At 32.8% G+C, this 18,346-nt stretch overlaps 1 protein-coding gene across 2 annotated transcripts; it reads left to right on the top strand.

The window, feature by feature from the left end:
* Positions 1-639: 639 nt before the first annotated feature.
* LOC134228556 (trichohyalin-like) lies at positions 640-16,474 on the top strand. 2 transcript variants are annotated; one of them, XM_062710211.1, is made up of 13 exons: positions 640-811; positions 5,630-5,724; positions 5,876-6,001; positions 6,109-6,179; positions 6,474-6,575; positions 6,920-6,992; positions 7,106-7,202; positions 7,462-7,627; positions 7,975-8,129; positions 8,432-8,449; positions 9,843-9,970; positions 10,891-11,007; positions 13,527-16,474. In XM_062710211.1, exons 1-13 carry the CDS (start codon positions 760-762, stop codon positions 14,112-14,114), a joined length of 1,788 nt encoding a protein of 595 aa, XP_062566195.1. In that variant the 5' UTR covers positions 640-759; the 3' UTR covers positions 14,115-16,474. The 2 variants fall into 2 exon arrangements, with proteins under 2 accessions (XP_062566195.1, XP_062566204.1); XM_062710220.1 differs by lacking the exon at positions 8,432-8,449.
* The last annotated feature ends 1,872 nt before the right edge of the window (positions 16,475-18,346 follow it).

Below are 18,346 nucleotides of genomic sequence, written 5' to 3'. Positions count from 1 at the left end.
GTCGAACAAGCAAAAATTCAAAGAAATGTGGCCCCCGCTTTTCGGCGTATTTGTGGATTATTTATGGCCTATTGTGTCAATATGAACGCAGTATCATATATCATTCAAGAGATATCACCGTTTGTTTGTTTGTTTTGTTTTGTTTTGTTTTGTTTTTTGAAAAATTAGGTCAAACATGAAAGTCAGAAATCACAACATATGCTCGCAAATATCTTGCCAAAGGTAATGAACATGTCAAATATGAAAGCCCTACCTCTTCTAAATCAGTCATAAGGAAGAAATAACATTTTTGAAAAGAAGGTCAAAATTCAAGGTCAAGGTCATGGGGGTAAAAAAATCATAGTATAAGAAAGGACTTGTCACAGGTAATGATCACAACTATGAATATGAAAGCCCTACCGTTATCTCTTCTCATTTAAAAGTTATAGCCACGAACAGCCTGAAAGACAAATGAGATTAATCATTAATATTTAATGTCCCCCTGCTTTCGCGAAAGCGGGGGACAAATATGTAACGCCACTGTACAGCGGCCACGCCGCAAAATCCGCTCCTTTTGTCTTTTGTTGGTTCTCAGCGAAAAACATTCAGCCTAACAATAGGAGACGGGCACCAGATTAACAAGGACTTTGATCGGAATGACGTTTTCAATCACGTGGTAACACATAACATGGATGATAGTAATACGTATGTTTCTCAAGTAAACAATTGTTGCAACTAACGTGTCTTGCTGCTACTTGTGGAATAGTGTTTGCAGAAACAATGGAGGAACCAGCAGAAGCCATTCCTGAGGAAACAGAGGAGGATACACAAGGTAAAATCGGGCAATGCAAGGCATAGACAGGGGGTCTAGGAAGTCTGTATGAAAGAAGAATGGGTGTATGCCAAAAAACATGAGTCATTGGAGACCATGAGGTTTCTGTCACAAAGCATCATGGCTAATTTTATACATCTGACCATTACTTAAAGTACCATTGAAAACACTTTTGCTTTGTCAAATGCATTAATTATGAATGTGCTTAAATATAAATTTATGATAACCTTGGCTTAAGACATCTATTGTTCATGTTGCATTACCTATATATACATGTAGGGTATTGCATAAGCATATGTAATGAAGAGGAAAAAGGACATCCTCAGTCATTTCTTAATGAAGATGACGACAGGTGTTTGTCTATGGCCCCATTGCTTAAGTTGCATAGAAACCTGTGACTTAAATGCACCTTGGACATGTTGGAGTTAGGTTATTGATTACACACATAAAGAACCTACACCCAGTTTTCCCGAAGAACTATAGGAGCTTTAATTTGTATTGATTTTTTTTTTCACCTGAGTATGTGAAATATTTTGAAGTGCAAGGGAATACTTTGCATTTTTGGGATAATTTCTTTTAGAGTTATTTACAACCTTATATGATTTTTATCTGTGTCAGATGAAGAGTGGGAATGCAAACCCAGCTTAGTTCATTCATTTCTTGCAAATTGGCCATGAAAAAAGTTATCTTGCATAAATTTGCAAAATTTAGAAAGATTCTTCACTGTAACAGGACTCTTTGGTAAAATCTTCCTTCAAAAACTAGAGTACTGTAGGAAGTTTATTTAATTTTTTCTATCCACCCCCCCCCCCTTCTAACCCAGAATATTTCTTGATTATCTAGATTAAAGGACCCCCCTCCCCTCATTAAATTATGATCTTATCAGAGTTTCCAAAACCCATCAGACCTACCGGTACATGCAAAATTGATTTTAAATCAGAACATTTTCAGTGATATTGACCATGTCATTGATCTATGTGAGCAGAAAAAGATTGATTGACACAATCTTTTAAGATAATTTATTTTACACACAAAACTTTTGATGGATAGGGTTAGGACATAAACTTGTGTTGGGAATGGTTTGGGTGGTGGATATCAGCCTGGGTAGCTCAGTCAGTAGAGCACCTGACTAGTGATGCAGGGGTCAGGGGTCCTGGTCCACCCACATATTCTCCCATTTCCTATTTCCAGGTACACTTGAATAAGTTGAGTTGTGTCAGACACAGTCAGATTATCTGAAGTCAATATGACTATCAATTATTAAATTAATCACTTATTTTTGCAATATTTTTAAGCACCTCGGTTGGGATGCTTATTGAGAGAATATGTTTATGTTATATATACATACGATTGTGTTTTTCTTTTTATCCCCGATCCATGGTGAGGGGATAAAATCACACAACAAGTTGGATAAAAATCACATCCTACTGCAAAACACTCTTTTAATATTACAGGTATGTAGCATTACAACATTTAATAATTAAACAATGTAACAACTGATAAAAACAATGTCTGTCGAGGTTTCATTTCCTTGGGTCCCATCTACTCCGATATGGAATTTTAGGTCATCTGTTATCAGGATTGGAAACCTCCTGGTCCTGAGGCTAGCTGCGTCCTAGGGCTGTCACGGTTAACCGAAAACTCGGTTAACCGCTCCGAAATGGCATTCGGTTCGGTTCGAGTCAGGTTTTCCGAAATTCGGTTCGGTTTTTTTTTATCTTTTATATAATACTAATTTGCTTGCAACACGCGTTGTGATTGGTTGTTTATTTCAATGAAGGGTTCTTTAACCAATGAAAATACAGGTAACATTGAAGACCTGTATAACCAGTTAAACATGGCATACACATGTGGAAGGAAAACCAAATCACAAGTGTGGGAATACTTCACGTTTTGAATGTTTCAATTGTTTGAAACAAGATAACTCTAGTCAATAACTATATTTATTTTATTTTAAACAAGAAGTTTATTACTTTGTTATTTTTTGTTACATTTAACACTTGTTCTGTTGAATAAAATGGATAGAAATTTGTGTCAGCAAAATAGTACTTTCTACAATGTCCTTAATCTTTATTATCCTTTGATATATATAAAGATGTTTTATTTAAATTCTCAAAATGAAAACTTTATTTTCTGAACCGTTACTACGTCCCTTCTACTCAAATCTGAACTTTTACCTCAGCTGCTGCAAAACACTCTTTAAAACCCATTGTGATGTCACTACTTTGGGATATCAAAAAATATCCAATGAGTCATATCCACAGGATATAGGGGTAAACATCATTCATTTGGGATAAATATCTGATACTTCAATTAAATTGAATTTTATTGCATGATGATGAATATACCCCCTGGCAATAAATACTTATATTAACAAGATTGACTTTTGTTGTTAAATAAATTGTGTGATAATTGTATATAATGGGGAACATGTCTTATGATATGTGACAAATTAAAACATAAACTGAAGGAATTTTCTTTAATATAAACTTTTAATGAACTTCACTGCTGTTTATTATATGCAATACTTTGTTGAAAAAGGTTACAGTGCTTTACCATATACATGTTTTGAAAATGAATTTAATTTTTTGGTGGGGGGGGATTCACAGAGCACCAGCTGAATTTCTTTGTCTTGTTGATCATGTTGATGCCAGTCAAACTTATTCCTAAAACAACTTAAATTTCTAAAAATATGCACATTCCAATTTTACGTTTTTCATCCATTATTAAATCAATTCTTTGTACAGAGTGTTTTGTTGCATATTTGATCAGGTTCAGTCAAATTCTCCCAAAAATGACCAGGCAGGTTTAAGTTTCAGGTATAAAAATGATGCAGTCTTTAGAACTTAGGTATGGGATATCAGATTCAGTAAGAATTTCTCTGAAAAAAAAAACCCTACACATGACATACAGTAAAACATGCTTATAATACAAAGTGCTTCATCAATAACTGTAATTTGTTTTTATGCATTAAGTTTACAATATGTTTTAAAGTCACAGGTAATAAAAAATCACGTTGCTGTAAGTGTCAATTCATTAAAAGCATGTTTGCTATAAGCATGCTTTATTGTACAAATTCTCTGGAATGTCTGAATTTACAACCTTCTGTAACCTAAATAAGTCACACACCTTTGCATCAATTATCATATAATGGCATTTATTATAGGCTGCTCAGGAAAAGGAGTAATCCTTCTATAGGCATTTCCATTTTTTCTCTCAGCTCCCACTAGATATCCTGAAAAATGAATTAAAATGTAAACATGCAGAGTTGTTCACATTTTTAGACAGGGACAGCTTAAGGTTCATTAACTGTATGATAAGGGAGATAACTTTGATTGCAATACAGTGTTTATGTTTTTTTTCCCTTTAAAAGCGTTCATCTCAAATTTTGCACCATAAGGTATACTGAAATTGTTTGTATTTTAACTTACATTTCTTTTGAAAATCATTACTAGATGTTGAACCTTAAAGCATTACCAGGTAGCATGGCAGATTATGTAATGGTATATCAATAATAGTTTATACATGTACTTTTGGGAATATGTAGCATTTAATGTAAGAGTGCAGGGAAAGGAATATTCAGTGTATTAGTTTAGAGCTTTATTGTGTTCTGTTTTAATGGAGGACTTTGGACCAATGTATATGTTAGTCTGAAGCTTTGTTGCATCCGGTGTTAAAGAGAGCTAAAGGATTCAGTGTTATGTATTGCTTAAGATCATCAGTTCATTGAGAGTTGGGTCATGAGGTGTAAACATGCATAGTATGCACAGACTTAATGTTTAAAAATATAACTTAAAACATGAATTAGTAAGGCATGAGTCTCATTGTTAAAATAAAAACAAAGATAAAGGGACAATATAAAAGCAAAGGTATGAATCATTATGAATTTCATGCATGCTTATATATAAACATTATAAAAATTTAAACGATGTCAATGTAAACAAAATACTTGTGTAAATTAATCCCCTTGTAGAAATTAAATGACTGGAGCAAACAGTACTTGAGCATGATTATATTGATAAGTATAAATACTATATACATGCATTTGATGAGAGTGCATGGTGTTAAGCATGTAACATTCTTTGAAAACAAAGTTGTAATGCATTTATTCAAACACTGTGAATGACTGAACAGTCCATTGACCTTTAATGTTTATTTTATGGAAAAATTTTTATACAAACATGTTGGGTGTGGATTCATTGTACAGACAGTTATAAAGAAATAAAGAAATAAAACATATCAATCATTTTAAAAATATTTTGTGGATTTTATTGCCCATTTTATAGACTGTGTTGTAGTACACATTTACTGGTGCTGTGACTTTTAAGGTCACTTGAGTCACAGGGGCCAATAACATTATTGCATGTGCTTGATTTTTCATGATCACTTTATAAACAAAAAGGAAAAGGGAACCTGAATGTCAACTCAATATTAAGATATAAAAGAGACATTTTTTAAAATGTTCTTCATTATTACATTTAATTATCTGTTTATGCATTTACTGTGATCAATACTGTAAATCACTTTTTATTCCTGAGAACTTTATTTTACGCGAGACAATGTGTTCGCGAAAATTAAATTCTCGCGTTTAAAAGTATTCCTTACGATTGTATAGAGGAATAACAACTATTCGTGAAAATTATATCGCGCTTACAAAGAGTCAATGATAATCTCGCGAAAATAAGGTGTCGTGAAAAATTTGGTGATCTGCAGTATGTATAATCCCTATTTAAATTTACTTTTTTATTGCACCATTAACAAATAAACATTAAATATACTAGACTCTGAACATAAGGTATATTGTGCTCTCTCATTTAGTTGCTGTTAAGAAGGTTAAGCCTCCAAATAAGAAGAGATTTGAAGAAGACTTAGAACAGCTCAGCAGCAGAATACGGGACTTGGAGAATGAAATGGTAGGAAGTTATAGCTTTAGATACATCTATTATGAAATGATACATGCTTGTTTAACATATAATTGAGGAAGTAAAAAGCAATAAAGCAGTAGTATTCGAGTTTTTAAAGATATCGTATTACTGAATGTTTTGACCTTTATGAAATTTACAGAAAAAACTGCAACCAAGTCAGAAAGGTGACATAGCAAGTAAAAGGAGCGAGAAAATCGAGATCATCAACACATTGAAGACAATAGATACGGAGATCCGAGCTCTCACTGCAGATGTTACAAAGAGGGTAAGCCTCCTGGAACTGTTGGTTATATTTCAGATAGGACGCAAATTCAAATTAGATATGGATAGAATGATTTTGAATATTATCATATAATATGTTTCATTTTACAGAGGGCTGCCTTGGATAGGTTACAGGCAAACCTAGTGTATAAAAACGAGAAGAAGATTGACGATGCTGTCGGGTAAGTTGCTGCCATTACATGTATTTGTTTAATACAGATAAATACTAGTTAGTTATTGTTGGTATGCATGGGAAAAAAACAAATACAAGCTCAAACTGAAGTATTTTAACATGGATTGAACTATCTGAAAATGGCTAGATATTGGGGATGTCAAGATATCAGAGTTAGATTTTGAGGTCAAAGGTTTCAAAACTTCCAAGAGTGCTTGGTATTCGTTGTCAAGAAACTAAAGGCTACCATTAGATTAATTTAATAAAAACTCCTAACTTATGTTAAAAATGCTATACTTTGTAGGAAACTAGAATATCAGTTGAAGAGGACCAACTTTAAGCTGTCAGAGGAGAAGAAAATTGTAGCAGAAATAGACAAGCTCCAGCGCTCCAAGAAAGTTCTTGTGTAGGTACCGGGGTATCTTTTAAATGGGAAGTAATCCATGTTTCTCTTACTGTGATAGCAGTACTGTATTTTTAATGACTCTTAATATTGATTTGACACAGAGAATGAATCAGCTGACCATTGTTTGCTTGTCCTCAATTTTAACTCAAGGAGTTAATTCCTATAAAGAAACTAAATAGTAAACTCTCTGATGATTGAGACATAAATCATTATTGATTCAATATTGAGTTGTGAAGATTACAAAATAAATGTGACAAATTTAAGAAAAAAAAGATAAAAGGAATTGACAGGATAAATAGGCTTACTTTATGTAACGTACATGTATTTGGTATTCTTTTTAATAGTCAATATGTGGCTCAGAAGAAAGAAATGGATGATGTTCGAGAAAGGCAGAGGCAGTTACGGGAGGAAAGGGATGTAAGTTACAATTTATTAGTACTTATAAGAATATTAGTGTTTTGCAGTTTTTTTTTTTTTTTTGTTCGAAGTTATTAAAGGTCATTTGGTAAAGTAATTAAATTCTATTTCAGAGATTACAGAAGGTTGTAAACCGGATAAGGATAGAAGAGGACAGCATCAGAAGAAGTAACCATGACAGGAAACTGAAACTGGACCAGGTCAAGAGAGGTAAAGATTTGTTATATTGATGCTGTATTATAGATTATAATGATATAATGATTGTATTAAGGATGTTGCTTTTTAAACAGCTCCCCTCCCTTTACAAAAAAATATATTACGATGAACATGTCAGTAGCTCATCCAGAGTAGGAAATAAAAGTTTTCAAGACATTTTTTTTATGGATTTTTTTTTTCAATGTTTATTGCTCATTGAATATTATTGAGGCTTCTTGGTGAAAAGTCACAAAATACCTGTACACATTTATAGAGCTGGATGAAATGCATGAAATAAAGCGGAGAATGGTCCAGGATTATAAAGCCTTGGAGAAAGAATACCAGGACGTCAAACAGGAGGAGATTAAAGTCAAGAGGCAGGAGGGCTTCATCAAAAAACAGGAGAGAAGAAACACCATGGAGTCATTCCAGCAAGATCTGTAAGTACTGAAAGTTTGGAACCATGTAGAGACGTTTTATGTATTCATAATGAAGATTTTTAAAAATTCATAAGATATCACTTGGCATTTCATAAACATTGGAGAATTAAAGTCTGTATTAAACTCTGGGCAATTTAAGAACAGCATAGCTGTAATGTCAGATATGATAAAAAACAATATATTTGTATAACTCTGTTTTGATACATCCACTTTGTTACACTACAGAGACTGAAAGGATATCCTTATAATATACAAGCTCAGAAATATTATTAATTTACATGTATATGGCAAAGAAAAATTCACAAAACATGTACCTTGGAATAATAACGTACCATGGACTATTTTAGGGAGGTTTATGGAACAGCCCGGAAGCCATTTGAAGATGAGGTGAACCTGTGTAACACCCTGATTAACTATCTGAAGAAGTTTAACACGGCCTCGGATGAGACAACGGAGGACACTGAGCCCTCCCCCCGGGCGTCTGGCTGGTCCCTCATCAAAGGTAGGATAGCAGTACAGTTCTGTAATGATGAAATTATATGGAGTAAAAAGTTAAGATACAAACCTTGACAAGAGATGTTTGTACAAAATTTATAATAATGTATTAATGTGTATGTAAGGAAATATTTTGGAAAAAAAAGATGGATTCAGTTAGTACATGTATACAATCAGTGTATTTATTGGACATTATCAGAATTGATAGCAAGTTTAATCAATCTGAAAACATTTGGAAGAAATGGAATTTAGAATAATGGAAACACTGGTGGAATAAAATTTTATAACTCTACTGTACTTTTTATTAAGGAATTGGGGAATCACCAGGTAACTGCGGTTTTATTAATTTAATTAGATGTTATTTAGAGGCAGGTTACTCATGTTACTTTTATATCATTTTTAACCCGTGATGAAATGTACAACTGTTTTAGTTGTCCTTTTGTTTTGTTCAGCATTAATCAAAGTCTTTACATACATGTACCTTACTTGAGATTCATTTCAAGGCTCATTTACTCTGATGAAATTTGTCTGTTGATCTTAGTTAAGGGACTACCAGTACTGTAAACCAACTTTTATTCGCATATTTCGCGACAGCCTCATCATCGTGAATATTTCTCGCTGCGAACTGGTACTTAACGCCTTAACGTTGGTTTACAGTATAGTATTGTATAACTTATGTTGCTGTACACCTTATTTTGCAACATATTTAAATTTTAAAATGAGATTGTCCCATTTCAAAATTGCTCAAAGTGTATCATTAGGAATATACACACCTGCCTTTTGTAAGAATATCTCTGGTTTTAATTTTGTCTCTTATGCCTGAAGATAATGAAAAAAAAAGAGAGGGGATAAAAACAAAAACAAAGCAGGGAATAAATTGTCCTTGGGGGGGGGGGGGGGTGGTCAATATTTATGCATGCTCTCTAATTCAAAAATCAGACAGAAAGCAAATTAACATACTAACTGGGTAACTAGACAAATTTTTCATGCAGAGCATAAAATATGTGTACATGTATTTGTGAGCAATGTCATATTTTTATTGCTTTTGGTTGCCTATACCTTACCCATATAGCCTCCCACTTAAATTATATGTACCTGTGCACTGTGCCACATAATAAAATAGCAACCACCAAAGAATTTACATATAGTGTACATTCAATATCTTAAAGGCAAGTACATTGTGATAATTAATCCTTCTCAAAAAAACAAATTTTGTATTTTTAAAAAAAATTCAATCTCCTTAAGTGATAAATTCAAGGAATGTTTGGTATATGCATGTAGTAAAATTTCCAATTTGAAGCACAGAGCACATAAATAGAGAATATGATTTTATATTGATTGTTTTATTAACTGTATGTTATGTTTGTGATGCTCAGTAAGATTGTAGAGCTCTATTATTTTATGTTTCTGTGTTTAATACGGTGAATAGAGGCAGAGACGTGCATGTGCTTACAATGGCAGTTCTATGAGATTGGGTTTCAAATGTATTTTACAAACTGTACAAGAAAGTTGCACTATTGCCATAATCATGTGAAAACTGAAAAGATTCAAACTTCTTCACATACAGAAAAATTATCATTACTCATAAAATAGTTCTTCTGAATTGATTTGTTTTAATAATTATCAGGTCTTTCACTCTTTATAGTAAATACCAGTCATCTGTTATTGATAAAATTGACATTTTATGACGTTCTTCAGACTTTATTATTTATAATTTTAGCTGCCATATCTAATGAACTAGAAGATGGGAAATATGTCCTTCTGAAGAAAGAGGAGGATGAAGAATTTCCAGATCGTCGGTTGAGGCGATGCAAAAGACCGAGCAAGAAAGGCCGTAAACAGTCAGTGGTGAGTGCCATCTGACCAGGTTTTCCTTTATTTGTTCAGTTCACTTTACGGTTATTGTCAGGAGAGTGAATAACAAAGAAATTAACATAGATTAACACATACAGTGGAACAGGTGTTAGGTAGACAGAAACCATTTATATATTCACACATTGATCAATTTTCTCTTGTTTTTCTTCTCTGATGTCAATATTATTTTTAGAAAATGATATTTGATTTTATAATGATAAAATTTTAGTATAGTATTAAATCACTTTAGCATATATGTTTATTTTAAGCCATCATTTTTGTGTAAAGAAATTTCAATGATATGCATGTATTTATTTGAAATGCCATATGTTTGACAAAGAATGGGTGGACTTTAAAAACTGGCCAGAAAAAAATGCATAATTTAAAGTTCCTAAAATGTTTATTTTTTTCTATCATATAAACCGCTGATATCTTTACCATGTATTCATAGTACAGATGTGAATTTAAAACACTCTTTTCGAGGTAAACTAAAGATTTTTTGAAAAATTTCATATTGACTTTGCTGTAATATATGCCAAATACGTATTTGAATTTTTGGAGAGAGAGAGGGATAGAGAGAGAGATGTCAACAATGACACCAATCGATAGCACGCCTCCTATTAATTTTGATTACATGACCTAAAAACAACTCCGGGTACATGTCAAATTCCGGAAGACGACACTAATGTATCGTTTCTTCAATTTTGATTCATGGCAACAGGGCATTGCTTTTGTACAAATGTTCTACCTAATATAACCATGTATGCATAGCTCTTTCTATTGCTTGTATTATATTTTGGATTCACTTCATTTACAGCTTGGCAGAGGAGTCGTTAAAAGATCCAAAATAGGGCGTTAAGTCCACCCATTCTTTTAATTTTTCAACATATTTAAATTTTTAGTTCTAATTTCAGATGAAGTCGTTGACTCACCCACCACAGATTTTTTCCCAGTTTGCCTCTCTTAACCTGAATGCCCCGTCAAATATATCTGAAATTCCAGCATCTCTAGAACAGCTCGAGGCTAGAAAGGCAAGTAAAAAAAAAGTATTTTTACTGGCTTACCTGTCAGATCTGAAAAAGGTCAAGGGAAATTTTCTGATTGAAAAGTGTCAGGCTACCATCTTTCAAATCTTGTAGTTAGGCCATTCCAACTTTTTTCTATGTTAAGTGTCCACCCTTAATTCAAAAGTTTAAATCAAAAACCTATTTTTCTGTCTGGGAAAAACAAACAAAAGAAAAAAAACAACACATTTTAAGAAAAGTATAATTTATCATCATCTTATGAGATATTTTTAGCTCACCTGAGCCGAAGGCTCAATTAAGCTTTTCTGATCACATTTTGTCCGTTGTCCGTCCGTCTGTCTGTCCGTCCCTATGTTAACTTTTCACATTTTCGACTTCTTCTCAAGAACCACTGGGCCAATTTTATTCAAACTTGGTACAAAGCATCCTTTGGTGAAGGGGAATTTGAATTGTTTAAATGAAGGGCCTAGTCCCCTTACAAGGGGAGATAATCAAGAAAAGACAAAAATAGGGTAGGGTCATTAAAAAATCTTTTCTAAAGAACCACAGGGCCAGAAAAGCTGAAACTTATGTGGGAGCATCCAGGGGTAGTGCAGATTCTAAATTGTTCAAATCCTGACCCCCTGAGTTGGGCGGGGCCACAATAGGGAATCTAAGTTTTACATAGAAATATATAGGGAAAAACTTTAAAAATCTTCTCTAGAACCACTGGGCCAGAAAAGCTGAAACTCATGTGGAAGCATCCTTGGGCAGTGTAGATTCTAAATTGTTCAAATCATGACCCCCCGGGGGTCGGGCAGGCTACAATAGGGAATCAAAATTTTATATAGAAATATATTGGAGAAAACTTCAAAAATCTTCTCAAGAACCACTTGGCCAGGAAAGCTGAAACTTATGTTGAATCATTCTGGGGTAATGTAGATTTTAAATTGTACAAATCATGACCCCCGGGGGTTGGGTGGGCCATCATTTGGAATACAAGTTTTACATTGAAATAAATAGAATTTTTTTTTTTAAATCTTCTTCTCAAGAACCACTGGGCCAGTTAACTAAAACTTTATGTGAAAGCATCCTAGGGTAGATTTTAAATTGTTCAAATCATGACACATGGGGAAGGGCAGAGTCACAATAGGTATTACAAGGGGGAAGGGCAGAGTCAGATTGGGGACCTAGGGAAACAATGAAGTTGTCATGAAGCCTCAAAATATACATGTACAGCAAAACTTGCATAGTTGCCAACTCACCCGATTTCGTCGGGTCACACCCGATTTTTCAACCCATAACCCGATTATTTTTTATGACCCGGCGGGTCATGCTTTTCACCCGATTTTTGCCGACCAACCCGAAAATCTCCCGATTTCCGGATTTGGTTCGTAAATTAGGTTGCACTTTTAACTTCCAGTTACAACCCAAGCTTAGATCTACGTAAACAATGCCGATGGATTAATTATCAGTGCAGGTGTAAACAATTAACTGGGTGTTGTTTTGACAAATCAATGTTTGACGTCAATTAAAATGGCTTCCGATTGAACTATATCGTTATCAGGGCCAGCAGGAACAAATTGAACCAAACACGTCTCTGATTGAACCAAGAAAAGGAGAAACAATATTTATGTACACATCAAGTAATCTTGGAAAAAAAACTTTCATTCTAGATAAAATAAAGTGATCGAAAACAGTGTAGGCCTAACTTCACATTTAATATATACATATTGCAGTAGTTAATTAATCAAGAGAGAGGAAAAATAACTTCAAAACTAAAATTGGTATACTTTCAAATTTAGCAGAAGCTGGAAAGGCTTTTTAAAAAAAAAATGCACACTTACTTCAGGTCAATACTGAAATATGAAACCTTCAATTCTCTTTTTTAACATGTAAATTTAATCAAATTATGTATGAATTTTTTGTCATTGTAAATTAAAGCTTTTTCAATAAAAGAATTCTCAATACACAAATACTTTGTATATATATATAATTATGTATAAAATTTAATGATGGTAAATATGTCGTGAATGTCGTTACGTGTTATGACCAGATTTTTTACTTTCCAAATCTGGTCATGACCAGATTTTTACATGCTGGAGGTTGGCAAGTATGAACTTGTTTAATACGAACTCGGATATTGCGAATTCATGGATATAGCGTAGTTATTTTGGATCCCTAGCTATATAAATTTAACGAATTCCTTATATGAATATAACGAAGTACAGATATAGTGAAGTAATTTCATAGGTCCCAAGGACTTTGTTATAACCGAGTTTTACTGGTAGTAATATTGATCAAAACTATTAAAATCATTGACTTAAATTCTGTAAACACAGTATAGTTTAATTCACGAACTACATGCACAAGCTCATTCGTCAAAAAGAGAATGGTGCCTCGGATGTACATTTTGTTTCGTGTGCCTTTTGATAAGCTGCTTGTTCATATACATGTAGTAAAATAGCTTATTATTCAGTTTATTTACGTGTGTGTGCATGCCTCATTTTTGACAAGTATAAATATGTATCATTTGGCTTTTGTAGAAATATTATGAGGATGGTGCACAGATAAAACTGAGAGTATACACCCCGTCTGTAGAGGAGAATAGTGATGGAGGAGTTTCTACCAGTGATGGTATATCAGCAACAGAGAGTGCCATGTGTGAGATGTCCCGCCAGGCCAGCCACACGGAGAGCATGGAGAACGCCAGCGGAACAACCGACCAGTGTCTAGACGAACTGGTCCGGATGTCTGAGACTCTCAGTGAAAAATCCGAATACACAACGGAACGTAGCAGTTCCGATTCCACAGTAAGGTCGTCTGACTCTGATCACTCTGGGCATTCGGTTAGAGAAGTTTCCAGAGAGTTCCGAGATTCTGAACATACGGCCGCTGCAAGTTCTCCTCTGGCTGCTGAGTCCTTGGTAGTTGGACAGAGAAGTATTGATTCTTTAACGGATGACTGCTTTCAGCCAAATGACTCAGTTACAAAACAGACAGTGGACCATATATGTGACAGTAGTATAGTGCCTCCAGTACAGATAGAGGGTGGTGGTGACCTGGAATTGGTGGAGGGTGCCACATGTGATAATGCGGTGATCGGAGCTGGAGAGATGATGTCAGCGTCATGATGTTAATTTCCTGAGATGGCAGCGGGCTGTCATTGTCAGCTGACTAGGGTGTTGATTGTCAGCTGGGTTTCTGACAAAGAAAACACAGTGTGTCAGCTGAGTTATTATTTATATGATAAAACTACCAGTGGTCTAACTCTTTGTTGTCATTTAAAAGAGCCCACAACACTACTTCATTATAGACAAACATATCACAATCTAAGAGAAAAACAGTATCCATGACTAATGAATTTATTAGCACAATTAGATGATAGAAGCATTTTTAGCGCATTTGCTCATTATAATTTTAGAAAATATCAAGCAGTTTTAAGCCAGCTCCATAACTTACAGTGTAAAGAAGTGTGGAAAACATTGAAAAAAAAGGTTTTACTGTTGTACTGTCTTACATATTATGTGTCAAACACGAGGTTTTATGTATGTTGAAAGTGCTTTTTATATCAACAATTTAATGTATGGTTTTAAAAGAGTTGTTAAGCATGAGAGAGCGGTATGAGGGGAAAGTCTTTTACAATTTTGAATTATTTACTGAGAATTACATGACATACATGTATATATAATCAGTGAAGTAATATGTGCATTATGTATTCATTTAAGTTAAATATTATGCATATTACGGGACTCATGATTTTATTATAATTAGAGAAATCTGTGTGTTTTGGATTTAGTTATGTCAGTTTAACTGAAATTCTGTGTAAGACTTGTGGCATTGACATTATATCATAAAACAAAAAAAAATTCAGAGTGGTACAGAGTGGACCTGTGCATTATTATGTTTTCCTTTGTTGTTAGACAATTCTAATCAACAATTATCATTTTTGTGGTGTAGTCATAGATTGTATGGTGAATGCGTGTCACTCTTTTATGTTGTAGAGTATAATAATTAGTTAAGACATAGCACCCAATATGATGAAACCCCTATATCATTAACATTTGTTTTGAGACATGTTTTGTTTGATGTAAATTTCCTATTTTATTTATTGTAGATTAAGTTTAGTACATGTAGATGTGAATTAATTGTCCCAGTTTATTTATTTTCAGATGTTTCTTACATGTACATGATCATCTTAGAGTTTATTTTGTTAGATATTTAATATTGCTGGTATTGGTTAAATTTTTAACTGTGTTACTTTTTACTGTGTTTCAATATGCTCACAAATACAAGGAAAAATGAATTTCTAATAGATTGTTAGCAGTTCACCATCATCAAATACTTGTAGTTATCTTTCTTTTTTGAACACAGTTCAGGGATCCTGCAGTTACAATCATATCTTTGTTATTCAGGGTCTGTTCATGTGTGCATTTTTAAAAATTTCTAAACCATATCTTTGAAATCATTCTGTACCAAATATCTATAAAACCATGACTGCTCCAAGTTTGAGGTTTTAGGTGATTAGTGCTTGAATGCATGATTACATTTCATACCTCAGACTTGAAAGACATCACTTTTGGTTGGAACTGTTTGAAGTATGAGCCAGAAATCTATTTGAAATAATATAAATGTTCTTGTCTTTGTTTGTTAGAGTACTGTATTCTGTAAGCTTATGCATCAATACACATGGTGTCAAAACGCAGTGTTTTGAATTGGATTCCAGTTCTGTAGCAAAAGAGGAGAAATAAATCGCAAAATTTTTACATATTTCAGACAAATGTACACGGTACTGTGCAGTCTCTGAATTCAGGCATAAGTGAACCTGCATGGCACAGGAAATCAGTCAGTGTAAAGTCTTGAAAACTCAATCTGTATTGTAGATGTAAAAACTTACTAAGTTAGTCCCAAATTAATATTTCCTTTTGTTTGTCTTGTTTTATTTTTTTCTATACTGTATTTGGGATTTCTATTTTTTCCTAATTCATAGTTAAAAGGTTTAAAATATGTCAGAAGCAGTGTTGTTGCTGTGATATGCATTTTGAAAAAAAAATAGTGCTCTTTGACTGAGGATCATGGGAAAAAGCAGAAATCAAAGAAAAAAAATATTTAAAGGGGGGGGGGGAGGGGGTGTTAAACACAGTAAAAATCTCTCATCCAAGAAATCTTGCTTTAAAGTGTCTAGTTATTCTTTAAAAGATTTGTTGTAGTGGAAAAGCCTTTGTTCTTTCCATCATATGTATTCAGAATGTGTTTTTTTTAACTGGGAGAGTATTGAAAAGTTTATTTAATATGCAGATTTTTATGCATACATTTACTTAATATTCATAGCTTAATTAACATGTATTTATTCCTCACTACTCAGTTTTATCAGACCGTGATTCTATATGGCTGTTGAGTGAAGCCAGTATGTTGTTCATTATAATTATGATATTTTGCTTGATATAGTTTGAATGTTGATACATTTTGTACTAAATTGTGAGAAGAATTTGACTAAGAAAAACAAGTGTGTTCCCATTTTGCCAGAAGCTAGATGTCCAGCTAAAGATAGCTGAATATACTTAGGCCACACCAATTTAATTTCTTGTTCATCGGACATTTGATGAAAAAAGTACGAGCGGGCTAGCGGTTAAATAATAATATTATTACATTTTTGTAGGCAAAATTTTTAGGCGGAGCGTGATAAAAATTGAGCGGACAATTGTATTTTTTCTGATTTGCAGAGTAAAAAGAATAAAAGTACAATTAATAGAGCGGAAATAGAACAGAAAAAAACACAAAATTCCCATGGTGCGGGGATTTTGAATTAATATTATTTGTTTAGTTTTGTTTAAATACGAGCGCGCGGGTCTGACGAACAAAATTTTTTATTGGTGTGGCCCTTAAATTAGGGTTTGCAAATTTTGCCATTTGAACTTGATTTTTGAAATTACTCATATGTAGATTGTGATTTTGCTTCAAACATCATGAAATGTAATTAAATTGATTTATACTTTACCTAAATTTTTTAAAATTATTTTTATGTGATATGGGAATTAATTGAATAATAATTAAATGAAATATCCTTTAATTAAGTGATACTTTTTTTGTATTTTTTATGTAGACTCGCGTATACTTTTAAAAAATATACTTATTTCAAATAAACATTGAGATTACATTTAAATTAAGATATTTTGATTTGCTATTTGTTTTTAATCTTTAAAGCACATTCCGTTAGAAAAATTTAATTTCATTACAGAATCTTGCTAATATTACAGGAACACTTTTTCAACAAGATAAATGTATTATACAACTATATTTTTCATGAAAGTACAATTTCAAGTATCAAATATGTGAAAATTGTTTCCTCATAGATCTAATACTTAAAAAAATTAATAATAGTTATAATAATTTAATAAAGCAATTTCTATGTTTTATACAAGTTTCCATTCCACTAAATCTTCCTTGAATATCCATTAAGGCAAAATATGTACGGTAATTTAATTTTAACCCCTGAGTTCCGTAGCAAAGTCAGGAAAGGAATATACTTAAACAACATGTTTCTTTTCTAATGCTTTGGTGATAATTGTTTTCACAAGTTGGATATTTTGTCATCTTGAGTGAAGTAATCTTAACCCCAAAATGACAATTTTAAAATGGATTGTCTGGTGATTAAAGCTCATCCTTTTTTATTTAGCTTGTTCATGTATAAATGATGAGCAGTTATACCCTGATTTCAATTATTTATATACATATTTTTGTGATTGAAATTTGTAATTGTGATCAATTTTCTGTTTCTTTTGAATTTCAATAAATTTTATTAAATTTGAAACTGCTTTCTTTTTTTAAAAAGATATTCAGTTTTTTTTTTAAATAATGTATTTTGAATATATTAGTTTTCAAACTTGATTTCTGTATTTTAATTTTAGAAAAGTATTGTCGTTTTATGAATAATATTTATTTAGGCTTGTTTTTCTTAGCATGACCTGAGTGAAATTTAGTTCAAATGTCGATTAAATTATTGTGGCAAATTTTGTCATAAATGTACACTGAATTTGAAATTCAATAAAAGTCGTGAATCAAAATTATTTTGCTCTTTATTTATTATTGAACTCTTAATTATTTCCTCAACACATATTTGCCAAAGGTATTTCCTGTCTTTACTTAGCATATAAAACTTGATGAGAGCTATTCAACTGTCACATTTTTTTTTTATTTGAACTCATAAATTCTTTACTTGGTCATTATCTGGCCCTCATTAGCTCTGTTTAATTACAATTTTTTGAAGATATTTATCTCAAAATTCTCATACATATTAGTACACATAGTCTTTGCTCAATTGTGGCATTTTATACTTTGACCTTTCATGTAACCTTGACAAGCTATT

This window comes from Saccostrea cucullata, unplaced genomic scaffold (genome assembly GCF_032062105.1).
Source record: "Saccostrea cucullata isolate Sc308-1 unplaced genomic scaffold, CSIRO_AGI_Scuc_v1 ctg146, whole genome shotgun sequence".
Lineage (NCBI taxonomy): Eukaryota > Metazoa > Mollusca > Bivalvia > Ostreida > Ostreidae > Saccostrea > Saccostrea cuccullata.
This window is presented reverse-complemented; position numbering and strand designations above follow the sequence as displayed.